At 56.7% G+C, this 14230-nt stretch overlaps 1 protein-coding gene across 3 annotated transcripts; it reads right to left on the bottom strand.

Moving 5' to 3' along the window:
* Nucleotides 1-2711: 2711 nt before the first annotated feature.
* On the bottom strand, nt 2712-14226 carry POLL (DNA polymerase lambda). Of its 3 annotated transcripts, none has more exons than XM_029081198.1 (9): nt 14176-14226; nt 11097-11226; nt 10587-10881; nt 10182-10296; nt 9105-9425; nt 8046-8219; nt 7243-7371; nt 4349-4517; nt 2712-3541 (listed from the first exon to the last, which is right to left on the bottom strand). In XM_029081198.1, exons 2-9 carry the CDS (start codon nt 11209-11211, stop codon nt 3177-3179), a joined length of 1683 nt encoding a protein of 560 aa, XP_028937031.1. In that variant the 5' UTR covers nt 11212-11226; nt 14176-14226; the 3' UTR covers nt 2712-3176. The 3 variants fall into 3 exon arrangements, with proteins under 3 accessions (XP_028937031.1, XP_028937032.1, XP_028937033.1); XM_029081199.1 differs by lacking the exon at nt 14176-14226 and adding an exon at nt 12860-12939; XM_029081200.1 differs by lacking the exons at nt 10587-10881; nt 14176-14226 and adding an exon at nt 12860-12986.
* Between the last annotated feature and the right edge of the window lie 4 nt (nt 14227-14230).

The raw sequence follows: 14230 nt of genomic DNA, 5'->3' as shown, positions 1-14230 counted from the left end.
TGTGTGTTTGTGTGTTTGTTGGGGGGAAGGCCAACCAGAGTTTAGGGCATCATCTGGAGAGGATGGGATTTCTGAGACTACAGCACTTATGCATATATCTGTAATTTTATGTATTTACAATGATGTCTGTCTACCCGCCCCCAGCCCCGGACCCCCCCACCCGACTGTGACCTCGTTGTGGGCAGGGAATGTCACTGTTTATTGTTGTGTTGTAATAATATGAATGTTATTTAAGCGCTTACTATGTGCCAAGCACTGTTCTAAGCGCTAGGGGAGATACAAGGTAACCAGGTTGTCTCATGTGGGGCTCACAGTCTCAATCCCCATTTTACAGATGAGGTGACTGAGGCACAGAGACGTGAAGTGACTTGCCCAAGGTCACACAGCTGACAAGTGGCAGAGAGGGATTAGAACCCATGTCCTCTGCCTCCCAAGCCCGAGCTCTTTCCACTGAGCCAAGCTGCTTCGCTAAGCATTGTACTTTCCCAAGCGCTTACTACAGTGCCCTGCACACAGTAAGCACTCAATAAATATGAATGAATGAGGGAATAATAATAAAAATGATGGCATTTGTTAAGCGCTTTCTATGCGCCAAGCACTGTTCTAAGCACTGGGATAGGTACAAGATAATCAGGTTGTCCTACTTGGGGCTCACAGTCTTGACCCCCATTTGATAGATGAGGTAACTGAGGCACGGAGAGGTTGAGTGACTTGCCCAAAGTCACACAGCTGACAAGTGGCGGGGTCGGGATTAGAACCCACGACCTCTTGACTCCCAAGCCCGGGCTCTTTCCACTGAGCCACGCTGTTTCTTGGATGGATGGATGGATGGATGGGTGGGTGGGTGGGTGGGTGACGGGAGCTCGGGACTTGTCCCCCCAGCTCTCTCCTCGGTGCCCTGTAAAGGCTGAGAGGAACCAGGAGGAGCCTCCTCTGCCCAGTTGGGGGCGCTCTGGGGCAGCAGCTCAAAGGCTCCGGCGGCCCTGGCCGGGCTGAGCCGGGGTGGGGGGCTCCGGCGGCCGGAGGGGGGCTGCCCAAGGAGGAGCAAGGGCACCAATAGGAGGAAGCCTTTCTGACCTGAGAGGCCCCGGTACCCCTGCCCCTCCGTTGCTGCCCACCCCGACCTCTTTAGGCCTCCTCCCCACAATAAGGTCAGGACCACACAGGAGGGGGCATTTCCGACAGAGGGGTCTATGCCCTCCACCCCCCACCCCCATCCCACCGCCGAACGAGGGCCGCCTCCGCCTCTCGGCTCCCCGTGTGGCACCTGGTCCACGGTTGGGGTCTTGGAGCAGAGAGAGGCCCGGGTTGCCGAGTTTCAGGCTGTAAACGGCTTTTCATGGGCCGCCAGGGCTTTGATGCGCTGCTGCCCAGCCCCTTAGCACCAGGGTGCGAACAAGGGCCCGGGCCACCTTTATAGGGCGGCTGGACAAAGGGCGACTGGAGGTGGGGGTCGCTTCTTTTGTACCTTCTCCCTCTTCCCGGGCCCAAAATACAATCCGTCCCCAGAAAGAGCCTGCTCCCTGCTGCTCTTTCCCAATAAATGGACGGTGGCGGATGGGGGTGGGATGGGCCGGGAGACCCCAGATCTCTGACTTCCTGAGAATTGGCACGACTCGGGCAGCCTCGGCTATCCTAGGGTCCAGCCTCCGCCCCTCTGCGCTAAGCAGGGGGAGGCAGCTGGTTTCCCCCGGATCTTGACTCCCGGTTGCCTGTGCGGAGGGCTTCGTGGGAAGCTACGGCAGGACGGCACCCATCCCTCTCTCGCGTGACACAGAAACTAGACCGCTGGCTCTAAGGCTCTCAGGCAGCTCTCTCTGCCCTCTGCTTATCCTCGTTCCTTTCTCACGACCCGACCCAATCTTCATTCCTCAGAAGGCTTGCTCTCCACTCTCAAGGCTGACCTCACCTTCACATCCTCCCTTCTGCCCGAATGCCCCTCCTCCTCCTCATCCAGCACCCCACTGTTCTCCCCATCTTCAAAGTCCTTAAATCACATCTCCTCCAGGAGGTCTTCCTCGATAATCTCTCATTTCCCAGCCCATTTCCCCCCTATTGCCACTTTAGCACTTCCACCTCACCTAAGCACTTGGATACTTACCCCACCTCCCCTCTATTAATCAATCAGTTGTATTTATTGGGTGCTTCCTGTGTGCCGGGCACTGTACTAAATCCTTGGGAGAGTACGACAAAACAATATAACCCTCTAGCACTTACGAATGTGTCTTTAAACGCTGTTGCTTTCCCCCACCTGCAATTCTGCCTCTCCAGCTTAGCCTGTGAGCTCCTTGAGGGCAGCAATCATGCCTGTTAACTCTATTGTACATTCCCAAGAACCGAGTTCAATGCTCTGCACAGAATTAGCTCTCAACAAATACTACCGATTGACTGAAAACTGTTTTGGTTCATCCCCTTACCCTGCCACCCACTTCCACCACCCGAGAAGTTACCGAGGACCAGGGTATGGCGATGGTTACGGATTTGAGGCGTTCATCTCTTGCCTACTTGGGAGAAGTATGAATTGTTCTCCTTGCCCTCCCTCTTCAAAAATCAGTATTAACATGGACCAAGAATCCCCCAAACCCTCCCAACTGCAGAGTTGGGTTAAGATGGCCCTGGCTTTGAGCCCTTTCCCCCACCCCCACCCATCACTTTCAGAGGCTTGGGATGGTTAAACTGGCTAAGATGGGAGTAAGGTGGGGAGGATTATGCATCTTTATCATTTATAATTTATTACTTTATTACATGAGCCATCCATGTTTATCATTGATCTTTACTCTCACATTCTTTCAACCATGGCATTTCATCAATTTATGTCTCCTTGTCTTCACCATTAGACTATACGCAACTTGAGGGTAGGGATCATCTCTTATAGTTTTCTCTATGTCCTCCAGGCACCTTACACCATGCTCTGCACAGAGTAGGAACTCAATAAATACCATTGGGGGTGATGACGATGGGGAGGATGTGCAAAAAAACCTCCCAAGGCGAAGCAGATGAAGCAGCCAAAGGCAAGGGCAGCCGCTCCAAGCCGGGGTGGGGGTGGGTTTAACGGGTCAATGGGGAGTGGGTGCTAATGGGTCAGAGGCCTGCCCTCCACCGGCCTGGCTGCAGCGACTCTGGGATCTGGGGCCGGCCAGGAGGGGCTGTGGACGAGGGAGGAGAGCAGGCCCGGGTCACCAGTCCCGCTCGGAGGGCTCCCGGTAAGGCAGGGCCAGGAGCCGGAAGACATCCCTCTCGGTCAGGGTGGGCAGCGCCCGGCCCGACCCCACCTTGACCCCATGGCTGTCACGCACCACGGCTTCGCTGAGCGCGTGCTCCGACAGGCTCATGCCCTTGGTCTTGGCCAGAGCCCGCATGGAGCGGTTGAAGTGAGCTGAGCCGGTGAAGTAGAGCAGAGCACAGGCGAACTCGCTGTACGGCACCACGATGATGTCCAGCCTCCGGTGCCGCCGGCCCGGCCCGGGCAGCCGGCACACGCCCAGGTATTTTTTCTGTTGCCCGTTGTCCTCCTGGCTCACCAGGTCATCCGTCAGAAACCCTGCAGGACCACGATCAAAGCAAAGGCAAATCCGGTTCCTGCCCCAAATTCAATTCTCGCGCCTCCTCCGACCCACAGCCCTCGCATCTTCTCACACCAACCCCGAGTGCCCTTCCCACTCCTCCACCCCAAACTCCATACCCTCTTCATCCTTGAAAACTTTTACTAAACCCCCATCTCCTCCATGCAGCCTCCCCAGGTCAACCCCTTTGGACTCTGCTCACTTCAGTTGGTCCAGCTTCCCTCTGGCATTTACCCAGGACCTCCTGATCACTGGCTTTAAGGCACCCTTCTCCTCTCCACTCTTTTCTCCTACTACACCCCAGCTCGCGTCCTCTGTTCCTTTTCCACTGTGCCTTGTTCACGACTCTCTCACCTTTGACCCCTGGCTTGTGCCCTTCCTCTTGCCTGGAACTCCCTCCCCCATCCAGCTGACCACCACCACTCTCCCCATCTTCAAAATCCTGTGATTTTCCCAGATTAGTTTTCCTTTTCCCGGAGTCAATAACTTCCCTATTATTACCACACCAGTTTTGCACCACCTTAGCCTTTTGGCATTTACTGCTTCCCACAGCACCTCTCCATTATCGAGGTGCTGGATAATTACGATTGATTAACTGTATGGCCTTGGGGCACTGGGGAAGTTTGGTCCCGATCCCCTTTGCCACGGTGTACCGGCCCCCATGACTAACCGAGGTTTCTTGAACCTCCCCTTTGGTGGACACCGGCCGGGGAACAGTGGTGAGGCACTTGCACAGTCAGGTTCATTCCTCGTTCGGCCCTCCCCGCACCCTTCCCCAGCCCTACCGCTCTGACGCAGCCCGTCGAGGAGCCGGCTGAAGACGCCCTGATGGGACCGTCCATCTGGGTGGGTGACCAACACGTCCACGTCCCCGCACGTGGCCTTCCCCCGGCGGTACGAGCCACAAGACACTGCCAGGAGCCCGGGGTTGAGAACCTGAGCTGCCGCTCGGACCTGAGGGGAGACAAGAGTCAGGGCTTGGACTTCCTTCCCAGCCTGTCCCTGGGGCCTGGATCCTAGTGGTACTCCCTCCCTGGGCCTGAGGCAGCCCCTCCCCCAGTTCTGTGTGGACAAGTTCTGGGTCAGAGGCAGGAAGACCAATTTCCTGAGGGTGAGGAAGCCACAGCTCCTAGGGAATTGGCGCTCTGGGGGCAAAGACACCAACTAGAAGCAGGGCACTCTAGTGGAAAGAGCCCTGGCATTTGGGTTTATATTTAGGTGCTTTTTATGTGTCAAGCACTACTCGAGCACTGAAGTAGGTAGAAGTCAATCAGGTTGAAATCCCCATTTTCATACTGGAGTAAACTGAGGTGCAGAGAAGTGAGGTGTCCTGCCCGAGGTCACACAGCAGGCAAATGGCAGAGCCGGGATTAGAACTCCGGTTCTCCGACTCCCGCTCCCGTTTTTTCCACTAGCCCATGCCACTTCCCTGCTACGACCTCGGGTAAGTCGGTTAACGTCTCTGGGCCTCGGTTTTCCTCATCTCTAAATGGGGGTTCAATATCTTTCCTCCCTCCCCCTTAGACTGTGAGCCCCATGTGAGACAGGGACCGTGTCTGGCCTGATTATACTGTATCTAGTACGGCCCTTGGCTTCTGTCTTTTGGATACTTTTGAAATGCTTTTGTCTTTTGGATCTGTGGGCAGAGTAGGCAGCCACAGCTAGCCAGAGCTGCCCCTTGGGGAAAGAAAACACCAGGACATATAGCCAAAGTGGTGGTTCCAGTGTTTGCCCCGTTAGCCTGCTGAGACTCCTAAGCCCTCCCCAAAACCTGGAGGGGGCCCTGGGCGCCAACCTGGACTCCAGGACCCGAGTATGGTTTCTACCTGCATCCCTGTCGGCCACCTAGGTCAGGGTCCCTTGTGGCCACATCCCTTGAAGCCTTCTGGACACTCTCCGGAAGCTCTGCCCTCCAAATCTGCCCCCTGGATGAAATGAAAATCCTGCACCTCTTTTGAGATATGACTCATTCTGACACGTAGGAATTAGCTCAAGTCTGCAAGGAATCCAGTGACACATTCTAGGTTCGTTCGAGAGGTGAGGGAGCACTCTGGGCTCTCTCCGGCCCCAGGGTACCAGGGTGGGACCTGAGGGGTGATCATCCCGAACATGGGGGCCACTGTGCTCCAGTTCCTCGGAGGGCAAAACGGGAGCAAGTGGGCCGAGGCTGCGGCGGCAGAGATTGAGGTAAGACTTCCTAGGGCAAGCCTGGGAACAGGAACTTTGGGTTCTCCTTCCCTTGAGACCTCTAAGGGTAGTAGACCCCTTGAGTGAGTGCTGGGTAGTCTCGAGTAGAGGGAGGCAGGGGGATAGCCTACGTGACCTCTGGCCAGCACTAGGATTCCAGGTGCCTATGGTTTGAAGGGAACGGGGAACAGGACAAGGCTTGAGGCCCCCGGGGGGAGTGGCCCCCAAATCCAATTGACTAGAGACAGGTCCCTCCCTGGGGCGGCAGCAAACGGACCCCCCAACGGAGAGCACAGACCGTTAGCGGGTTTCGGACTGCCATCCCTCCCGTGACCTGGAGAAAGTGGTCTGGGGATTCCCACCATTTGGGGTAATTTTCAGCCATGGGATCATCCTTCATTAAGGGGAAATAAACCCATTAAGCTCCCCCCCAGAGACAGTGGGGACAGGCCCCAGCCTTTCTCATGCAGATGGCTCCCCCTCCTCCTCCTCTTTAAATGAAGATTTCTGGGACCCATCAAGGCTGCCATGGCTCTCGGAGCCCCTCAGATCTCTGCTGACAGGCAGCTCCGCTAATCCCTTAATTCCCTTCCCTCGACCCCACTGGGGCCGGTCCCCAGGAGCCGGGTCGGGACCGGTGAGTAATCCCATCAAAAGCCACGATGGCCTCCGACCCGACCCAGGCCCAGCCCCTGGCCCGGTGACCCGTCATCGCTGCCTTTCACGGGACCAAAAGGGGAGAGGGAGCGGGGCAGGGGGCCGTTTCCGCCCTAATCTGTGGTGGGAGGATGGCCCGCCTAGGGGGAGGCTGCAGGGGGCATATTCTCTGGACCTGGCCCCCGGAAGGTTGATTGACAGCGTGGCACCGGCTGCCGCTGCCGCGATATCCTCCGTGCCTGCCCCAGAGGTTGATTGACAGCGTTGCGCTGGCTGCCGCTGCCACGGTGACGGGGGGACATGGGGACAACAATGAGCGGCCGCTGCCCCGGGACCCGGGCTCTCACCACTCGCCGGCGCCCCCCCATCTCTGCGGCGCCCCTCTCTATCTCTGCATTTCCCCAGACCCTCCGTACTGGCCGCCTGCAGCTCCCAGCCCGGTGCCGCCGGTGTTCCACGGGCCGGGGAATTCTCGGGACCTGCCCGCAGTAGGCCCTGGGGGACAGAGCCTGGGGAAGGAGGGGAGCCGGAGGCTCTGGGCAGGATGCTGGGGTGGAGGTGAGGTGTGGAGGGGTCCTGCCCCCTGGGTGAAGGCGGTTCTCAGCCCATCGGGGGTCCCGGCTTGGCTGACTGTTCACGAGGTGTTAGGGGAGTCAGTGTGATGGTTCTGGAGGTGCTCCGATGCCCCAGAGACAGTCTGTAGCCTCAGAGCTGCCCATTTCCCTTAGTTGGCCAGCTCTATCCTTGCTCAGATGCTCCGCCACCTGCAGCGGACCCCTGGCCCTCAACCCCGGCCCCGGGTCAGGCGGCGCTGGCACCGGAGAACGGCACTCACTGTCTCCTCGATCTCGGCGGCCTCCTCCCTTGGCATACGATCCAGAAAGTCCTCGTAGTGCTTCAGCCCGACGACCTGCTGGCTGGTTAGGGTGGCCTTGCTGCGGACATCCTCCAGGCTTCGGAATCCCTGTTGAGGAGTCCGGTTTCGTGGAGGAAGAGGGAGATGAGGGGTGAGCGGTGGGAGGGTACAGTCCCGGGCTGAGAACCAGGAGGGGGAGACCTGTGGAGCCTAACAGACTGGTCCACTCACACGGGAAGGTCCCAGTCGGGCCTGAGCATGAGTACAAGGATGGATCCATTTTCCCTTTAATTACCTGCCGGGCCTCAGCGATGCCAGGCACCCCGTTTCCTTGGTTCATCCCACAGACCTTGGGAAGAGCCAGCCAGAAAGCTGGCCTGCGAGTTGCCATGACCCTGAGAGGGGCCTGTAGGAGGTGAATCTGGAGTTTGGAGGCAGGGTGGCCTGATGGGAATAACATGGACCTGGGGGTCATCAGACCCGGGTTCCTGTCTCGGCTCCCTCACTGGCCTGTTGTGTTGACTTTGGGCAAGTTTACTCAGTCTCCCTGAGCCTCAGTTTCTTCCTCTACAAAACAGGGATAAAATAGCTGTTCTCCGCCCATCCCTGTGTGGGACAGGGACCGGGCCTGATCTGATTACCTTGAAGCTCCTACAGTGCTTAGCACAGGGCCTGGCCCCTAGAAGGAGCAAATTAAACTCCGTCCTCATTCCGGCAGAGAGCTGTGATCCCTCTGTGGTCCCTGGCTGGAAGGCCTGGCCCAGGCCTGGGGCTCCGCTTACCTGTTGGTACCACATCTGAGCCGTCTTGGCGCCGGCTCCCCAGATATTGGAAAAGAGCTCCAGCACGGGCACGCTCTCGCTCAGGTGGTCCAGCTTCCGCAAGTGGCCGCTCTCCACGATCTCCATGATCTTCTCTGCCATCCGCTTCCCGATTCCCGGGATCCTACAGGCTTCCTGGAGGGAACCGGGACAGGCAGAGATGGGAGTGAGAGAGGGGGTGAGGAGGCCAAAGCTCTCCCCGCTGGTAACTTGAAAGGGTCTTCCTGGAGTGGGGCTGTGCCGTGCTGGGATCTGGGATGATCTTATTTATCTATTTTTTTATGGAATTTAACTGCTTACTAGGTGCCAGGAACTGTATTAAGTGGTGGGGTAGATACAAGATAATCGGGTTGGACACAATGCATGTCCCACATGGGGCTCACAGTCTTAATCCCCGTTTTACAGATGAGGTAACTGGGGCACAGAGAAGTTAAATGACTACCTCAAGGTCACACAGCAGACAAGTGGCAGAGCTGGGATCGGAACAAGGGTCTTCCGACTCCCAGGCCCATGCTTTCCCTTAGGCCATTCTGCTTCTCTAATCTTATAACCCAGGAGTCCCCTCACTCCCCGGAAGCTCTGACCCCGGGCTCATTTCTGATAGGCCCCCGAGCCACCCTGCTTTCTGGAGCCCACCTAGGTCGGAAACAGGGACCGGAAGCCCCCAGTTCCTCCGACAATCATTAACTCTAGGTGGGAGGCAATAAGAAAGGGAGCTCAGTTGTAAGGCTGATGCTCAGCTGGGGGCTGGCAAGCAACTGCAAGCCCACACTAGCCTGGAGCCAGTGAGAGACTTGGAAAGTGTTCGGGTGGTCCCGAAATGGACCAGCCCACGGTAGTGGCCCGCTATGCTGCACAGTGGCCGGCACTGGTGTTTCTGCTGGGTAGCGCTTTCAGGGTCGTGGCTTGGCTATGGTAGAAAAGTGACTGGCTGTGGGGAAGGGGGAAGAGAGGGGACTCTGAGCGCTGGGGGATGGGGGTCGAGGAAATAACACAGAGAGGGTGCCAGCCCCCGGGTACCTGGAGGGAGGAGACGGGCTTGTGGAAGCTCTTGAGAGCATTGATGGCTTTGGCGTAGCTCAGCGCCCTCCACTTGTCCCCCTGCACGGTGTAGGCCCTGGCCAGCACTTCCAGCTTCTCTGTGATGTGTGGGTTGTGGTTGGTCTTCTTCTGGCTGGAAGGCTGGGAGCACACCCACTTACCTCCCCCGACCGGGGGGGTGGGATCGGGTTCGTCCTCTTCCCCGGGGGGCCTTGGGTACCGACCCGAGATAAGGGCTTCCAGGTCCGTGGGGCCGACCCTGGGCTCCTCACCGTCGCTGCCTTCGTCCTCGGAGCTTTGCTTTGGGGAAAGGGGTCAGAGACATGCCGGACTCCATTCAGTGAGGTGGTGGAGCTCTCCCACCCCACTCTCCTACCACTCACTGTTGCTGGGCAGCTGGGGGAGTGGGGAGGAAGTGGGGGATAGAGGGAAGGAGAGATGGATGAAGGGAAAGGGAGGGAGGGACGGAGGGACGGAGGGCTAGCTTGGGCTCTCCACCCTCTCCCTCCCAGTTACGTGTCAGGCTCTCAAGTGAGTGATGGGTGATGGGAAGCAGGCACCGATGACATTTTCTCCATCTTGTGTCCACCCCCTTTCCTCCTCAGGTAGGGTAGTCCCCAAACCCAAGATTAGATGGCCGTGGCTCGCATTTGCCACAGCCTGGGCTGGCTGGGGCACCTGGGGCCCCTGCCACCCAAACTCAAATGCCTAATGGCCTCCCACTGTTGCCTCCACATATACAAACGCAGCTCCGAGCCAGTCCATAACGGGGCTGAGCTGAGTTGGACAGCAGAGTCCGTGAGGTGCTGGGGCGCGGGGGGAGAACAGGGACAGCCGATGGATCCGGGGGACCACTGGCCCAGGAGAGAGCCTGCAGAGTTCTGCAGGCTCTCGCTCCGAGGCCGCCCTGCTGCCTGCACCCACCGCCGCCTGTCCTGCCAACTTCTCCCCACCAAACAATCGGCAGAATGCACTCAGAGGGCTCTGCCTCTGGTCACCCCGACCCCCGAGAGGCCGGGGGATGTGGCTGGGGATGGGGAGAGCCAAGCCACTGACCTGTGGCCGAGTCCTCTCCTCCACCTTCCTGGGTGGGGAGATTGGCTGGGCATCTGCCGGGGGCTGGACGTCCCCACCCAACTTGCTCCTCGGCCGATCCGTGTCATCTAGATACCTGCAGGGCGGAGGAGAGGCGGGGAAAAGAGCAGATAAGTAAGGTGGGGTGAGTCAGTGGAGAGCTCTGAAACTGTCTGTGGGGAACTTTTGCTTGCTGAGGACTCTTGAGAGCTAGAAGGGGGCTACTCTTGGGAAGAGTGGGTAAGGTTAATGAATAAGCATCTGCTAAACTCTGGGATACAGTCCTAGAAAAGGTTGTTGGGCTGGAGTCCGATCAGCTCCTGGCTGGGACAGGAGGCAGGGGCCGGGGCACGGTCCGGGGGGGGCAGACAAGCGGTAAGGGGACACCTGTCTGGGATGAAAATGCTGAACCCAGCAGTGTCCACCAGCCTCTTCTCACGCAGACACATGCTCAGCCACGTCGACTTCACCAGCTGAGCCCCCGGGGGTAGCTTGGGCAACTTGAGGAGGCGGAAGGCCCGGTCACAGTCCATGGCCTCGTCCACCACGATGTGTGTGATCCCAGCGGACAACGGGGTACAGATGCTGCCCCCGTGCTGGACGATCTGCTGCTCGAAGATCTCCGCACGGGCTTTCCCGATCCCCGCTGGAACTACGTGGGCCTTCAACGGCCTCAGCCACTCTGAAGGAGAAGCCAGGTGATAAAGGGGGAAGGGAAGGGGGCATGTTGGGGGAGGAGCCGGGGCAATTTAGGAAACAAGTAGCCACACAAAGTTTGACGGAGTAGCATGGAAATTAACTTGACTTCCGAGCCATGCTCATCGGGGCTGAGAAGGCAGACCGTGGGGCTCGGGGCAGCCGGCCCGGGGGAGGCCTAGGCAAGAGGGGGACGCTCACCTCCAACTCCCTCGGACTCCTCCTTCTTGAGAATCTTCAGACACTTCCTCCCATCTGTTTTCTCTCTCACTTTCTTCCTCTTGGGAAAAGCTTTGACAATCCCCCGGGCCTCCATCTAAAGCAGCTCGATCTGCAGGAGTAGAAGGGATTAGCTCAACTAGCAGTAACCACCTCTTGGGCACAGCAAATGCCCCAGAGAACATCACCTTGTCCTGCCATAATCCTAGAATCTGGTCCAGTGGGGTTCTGAACAGAATGGTGGCCAGGGTCGATCTGAGGGCTGGGTCCAATCTGGAATAGCCTCAGTCAACCAGGCCCACTTTTCAGTGGTTCTTACTTGCCAAAACACTCAAGAACTGAATTGACGTAATAATAATATAATGGTGTTTAAGTGCTTACTATGTACCTAGTACTGTACTATTTGTACACTGTTTAAATGGGTGTGAATCCTGTCCCTTTCCTCAAATACAGGCTCGGAATGTATTCAGTCCATTTCAGTTGATATTGATGATGCTGACAGCGATGGGATAATTATAACTGCGGTATCTGTGAAGTGCTGAGTGTATTAAGTGTATTAAGTGTTGAGGTTGATAGAAGATCAAGAAAAGGGTTATCACACTTTTGAAATAGAACCAGGGTTGAAGACATTAGAATTTGGGTGTCATTTTTATTAACCTCCCTTCACCCACATCACTGGCAACACTGTTTATTGAGTTCTAATATGTTTTAAGAAATGTTCCCAAATGGAGGAAGGGTCCAGAGGCCCAAGGAGCCCCAAATGTGCCCAGAGAATAAGCACAAATAGAACCCGGGCGACCCATCAGTCAGTCAAGCTGCACTTATTGGGTGAAGAGCACTGCTTCCTATATGAGATTCATCTTTATAATCCCTGTCCTCAAGGAGCTGACAGTTTAACAGAGGATGCAATGCAGACACATGGAAGGCCCTCATTAAACAAGAGATTCGGTAAAGGCAAGAATGAAGAGAAGGAGGGGTGGTTATCGGATGGTGCTGAAAGACAATCAAAGAAAGCTTCCTGCAAGAGGTGAGCTGCTTTGGGAGAGGAGGGCTTTGGCAGGACAGACAGGGGCAGGGAAGCTATTCCATGAGCAACCTGTGGCTCGGAAAAGGGGCAGAGGTAGGAAGAGGGACCGCTCCTGACGCCTCTGTCCTAGAGAAGCACGTGGAAAGAGCCCGAGCTTGGAGTCAGAGTTCATGGGTTCTAGTCCCGGCTGTGCCACTTGTCACCTTTGTGACCCTGGGCAAGTCACTTCACTTCTCTGTGCCTCAGTGACCTCATCTGTAAAATGGGGATGGAGACTGGGAGCCCTACGTGGGACAACCTGATTACCTTGTATCTTCCTCAGCGCTTAGAACAGTGCCTGGCACATAGTAAGCACTTAACAAATACCAACATTATTTTTATTACCTCCAAACTCCCCACAGCTAAGGATCCCCCTAGAAGCCACGAAGGAGTAGCCTCCCAGCTGGTGCCTTGTGTAGAAGACACCTGCTGCGTGCCATTTGGCAACCTGCCCGTCCCCCGGGGCGCCAGCTGGCACCCTGGGGGAAGCGGCACCCAGCTGCAGCGCCTTCAGGGTTAGACTGTGAGCTCATCATCGGGCAGGGATGGTCTCTATCTGTTGCCAAACTGTCCATTCCAAGCGCTTAGTCCATTGCTCTGCACAGAGTAAGCGCTCAATAAATACGATTGAATGAATGAGATGTGGGCCGCTATGGAGGCACAGCCCGGGGCCCCGTACCAGGTCCTGGCAGCTCAGCCCACTCCGCGGTGGCCAGATGGTCGAAAGGGGCCGCTTGCTTAGAGAAACAGCGTGGCTCAGTGGAAAGAGCCTGGGCTTGGGAGTCAGAGGTCATGGGTTCTAATTTCGCCTCCGCCGCTTGTCAGCTGTGTGACTTTGGGCAAGTCACTTCTCTTCTCGGTGCCTCAGTTCCCTCATCTGTAAAATGGGGATGAAGACTGTGAGCCTCACGTGGGGCCACCTGATGACCCTGCATCTACCCCAGCGCTTAGAACAGAGCTTGGCACATAGTAAGCGCTTAAATACCAACGTTACGTTAAAGGGGCAGTGGGCTGCCCGCAAGCCTGGCTGGGAGGTGAGTTGGGGAGGACGACAAAAGCGCTTAGTACAGTGCTCTGCACATAGTATTCATTCATTCAATAGTATTTATTGAGCGCTTACTATGTGCAAAGCACTGTACTAAGCGCTTGGAATGGACAATTCGGCAACAGATAGAGACCATCCCTGCCCAGTGACGGGCTCACAGTCTAATCGGGGGAGACAGACGGACAAAAGCAAGACAACATATCACGATAAATAGAATCAAGGGGATGGACACCTCATTAGCCAAATAAATAGGGTAATAAAAATATATCCAAATGAGCAGAGGGGAAGGGGGGGAGGCGCAGAGGGAAAGGGGACTTAGCTGAGGGGAGGTGAAGGGGGAGGGAGAGGAGGGAGCAGAAAAGGGGAAGCTCAGTCTGGGAAGGCCTCTTGGAGGAGGTGAGCTAGTAAGCGTTCAATAATAATAATGTTGGTATTTGTGGGAAGGCCTCTTGGAGGAGGTGAGCTAGTAAGCGTTCAATAGTAATAATAATGTTGGTATTTGTTAAGCACTGATTAGGTGCAGAGCACTGTTCTAAGCGCTGGGTAATAATAATAATAATGTTGGTATTTGTTAAGCGCTGACTAGGTGCAGAGAACTGTTCTAAGCGCTGGGGTAATAATAATAACGTTGGTATCAGTTAAGCGCTTACTGTGTGCAGAGCACTGTTCTAAGCGCTGGGGGAGATACAGGGTGATCAGGCTGTCCCACGGGAGGCTCCCAATCTCCATCCCCACTTTCCAGATGAGGTCACTGAGGCCCAGTGAAGTGACCAGCCCACCGTCCGCCAGCTGCCCCGGGATTCGAACCGGTGACCTGTGACTGACCCCCCCCCCCCGGGCCTGGCTGACTTCTCGGTAAATGCAAGCGAATGGAAGAAAGGGCCGCGGGGCTTCGTTTCCCTCCCCTCCCCCCCGCCATGGGGCCCCCGCAGAGGCCCGAGGCTACTTACCAGCCCGCCCTCGCCGGGGTCAGGCAAGGGCCGGGCCGGAGGGAGGGAGGGAGGG

This window comes from Ornithorhynchus anatinus, chromosome 16, assembly GCF_004115215.2.
Source record: "Ornithorhynchus anatinus isolate Pmale09 chromosome 16, mOrnAna1.pri.v4, whole genome shotgun sequence".
Taxonomy (NCBI): domain Eukaryota; kingdom Metazoa; phylum Chordata; class Mammalia; order Monotremata; family Ornithorhynchidae; genus Ornithorhynchus; species Ornithorhynchus anatinus.
Note: the sequence above shows the minus strand (reverse complement) of the source record. Positions and strands in the feature narration are given on the sequence as shown.

Coding starts and splice junctions, on each gene's coding strand:
- POLL (XM_029081198.1), bottom strand. CDS start 11,211: ATGGAGGCCCGGGGGATTGTCAAAGCTTTTCCCAAGAGGAAGAAAGTG. Junction 10,297..10,586: donor AGCATTTTCATCCCAGACAG/GTGTCCCCTTAC, acceptor TCCGCCCTGCAG/GTATCTAGATGACACGGATC. Junction 7,372..8,045: donor CTCAGATGTGGTACCAACAG/GTAAGCGGAGCC, acceptor ACTCCTCAACAG/GGATTCCGAAGCCTGGAGGA.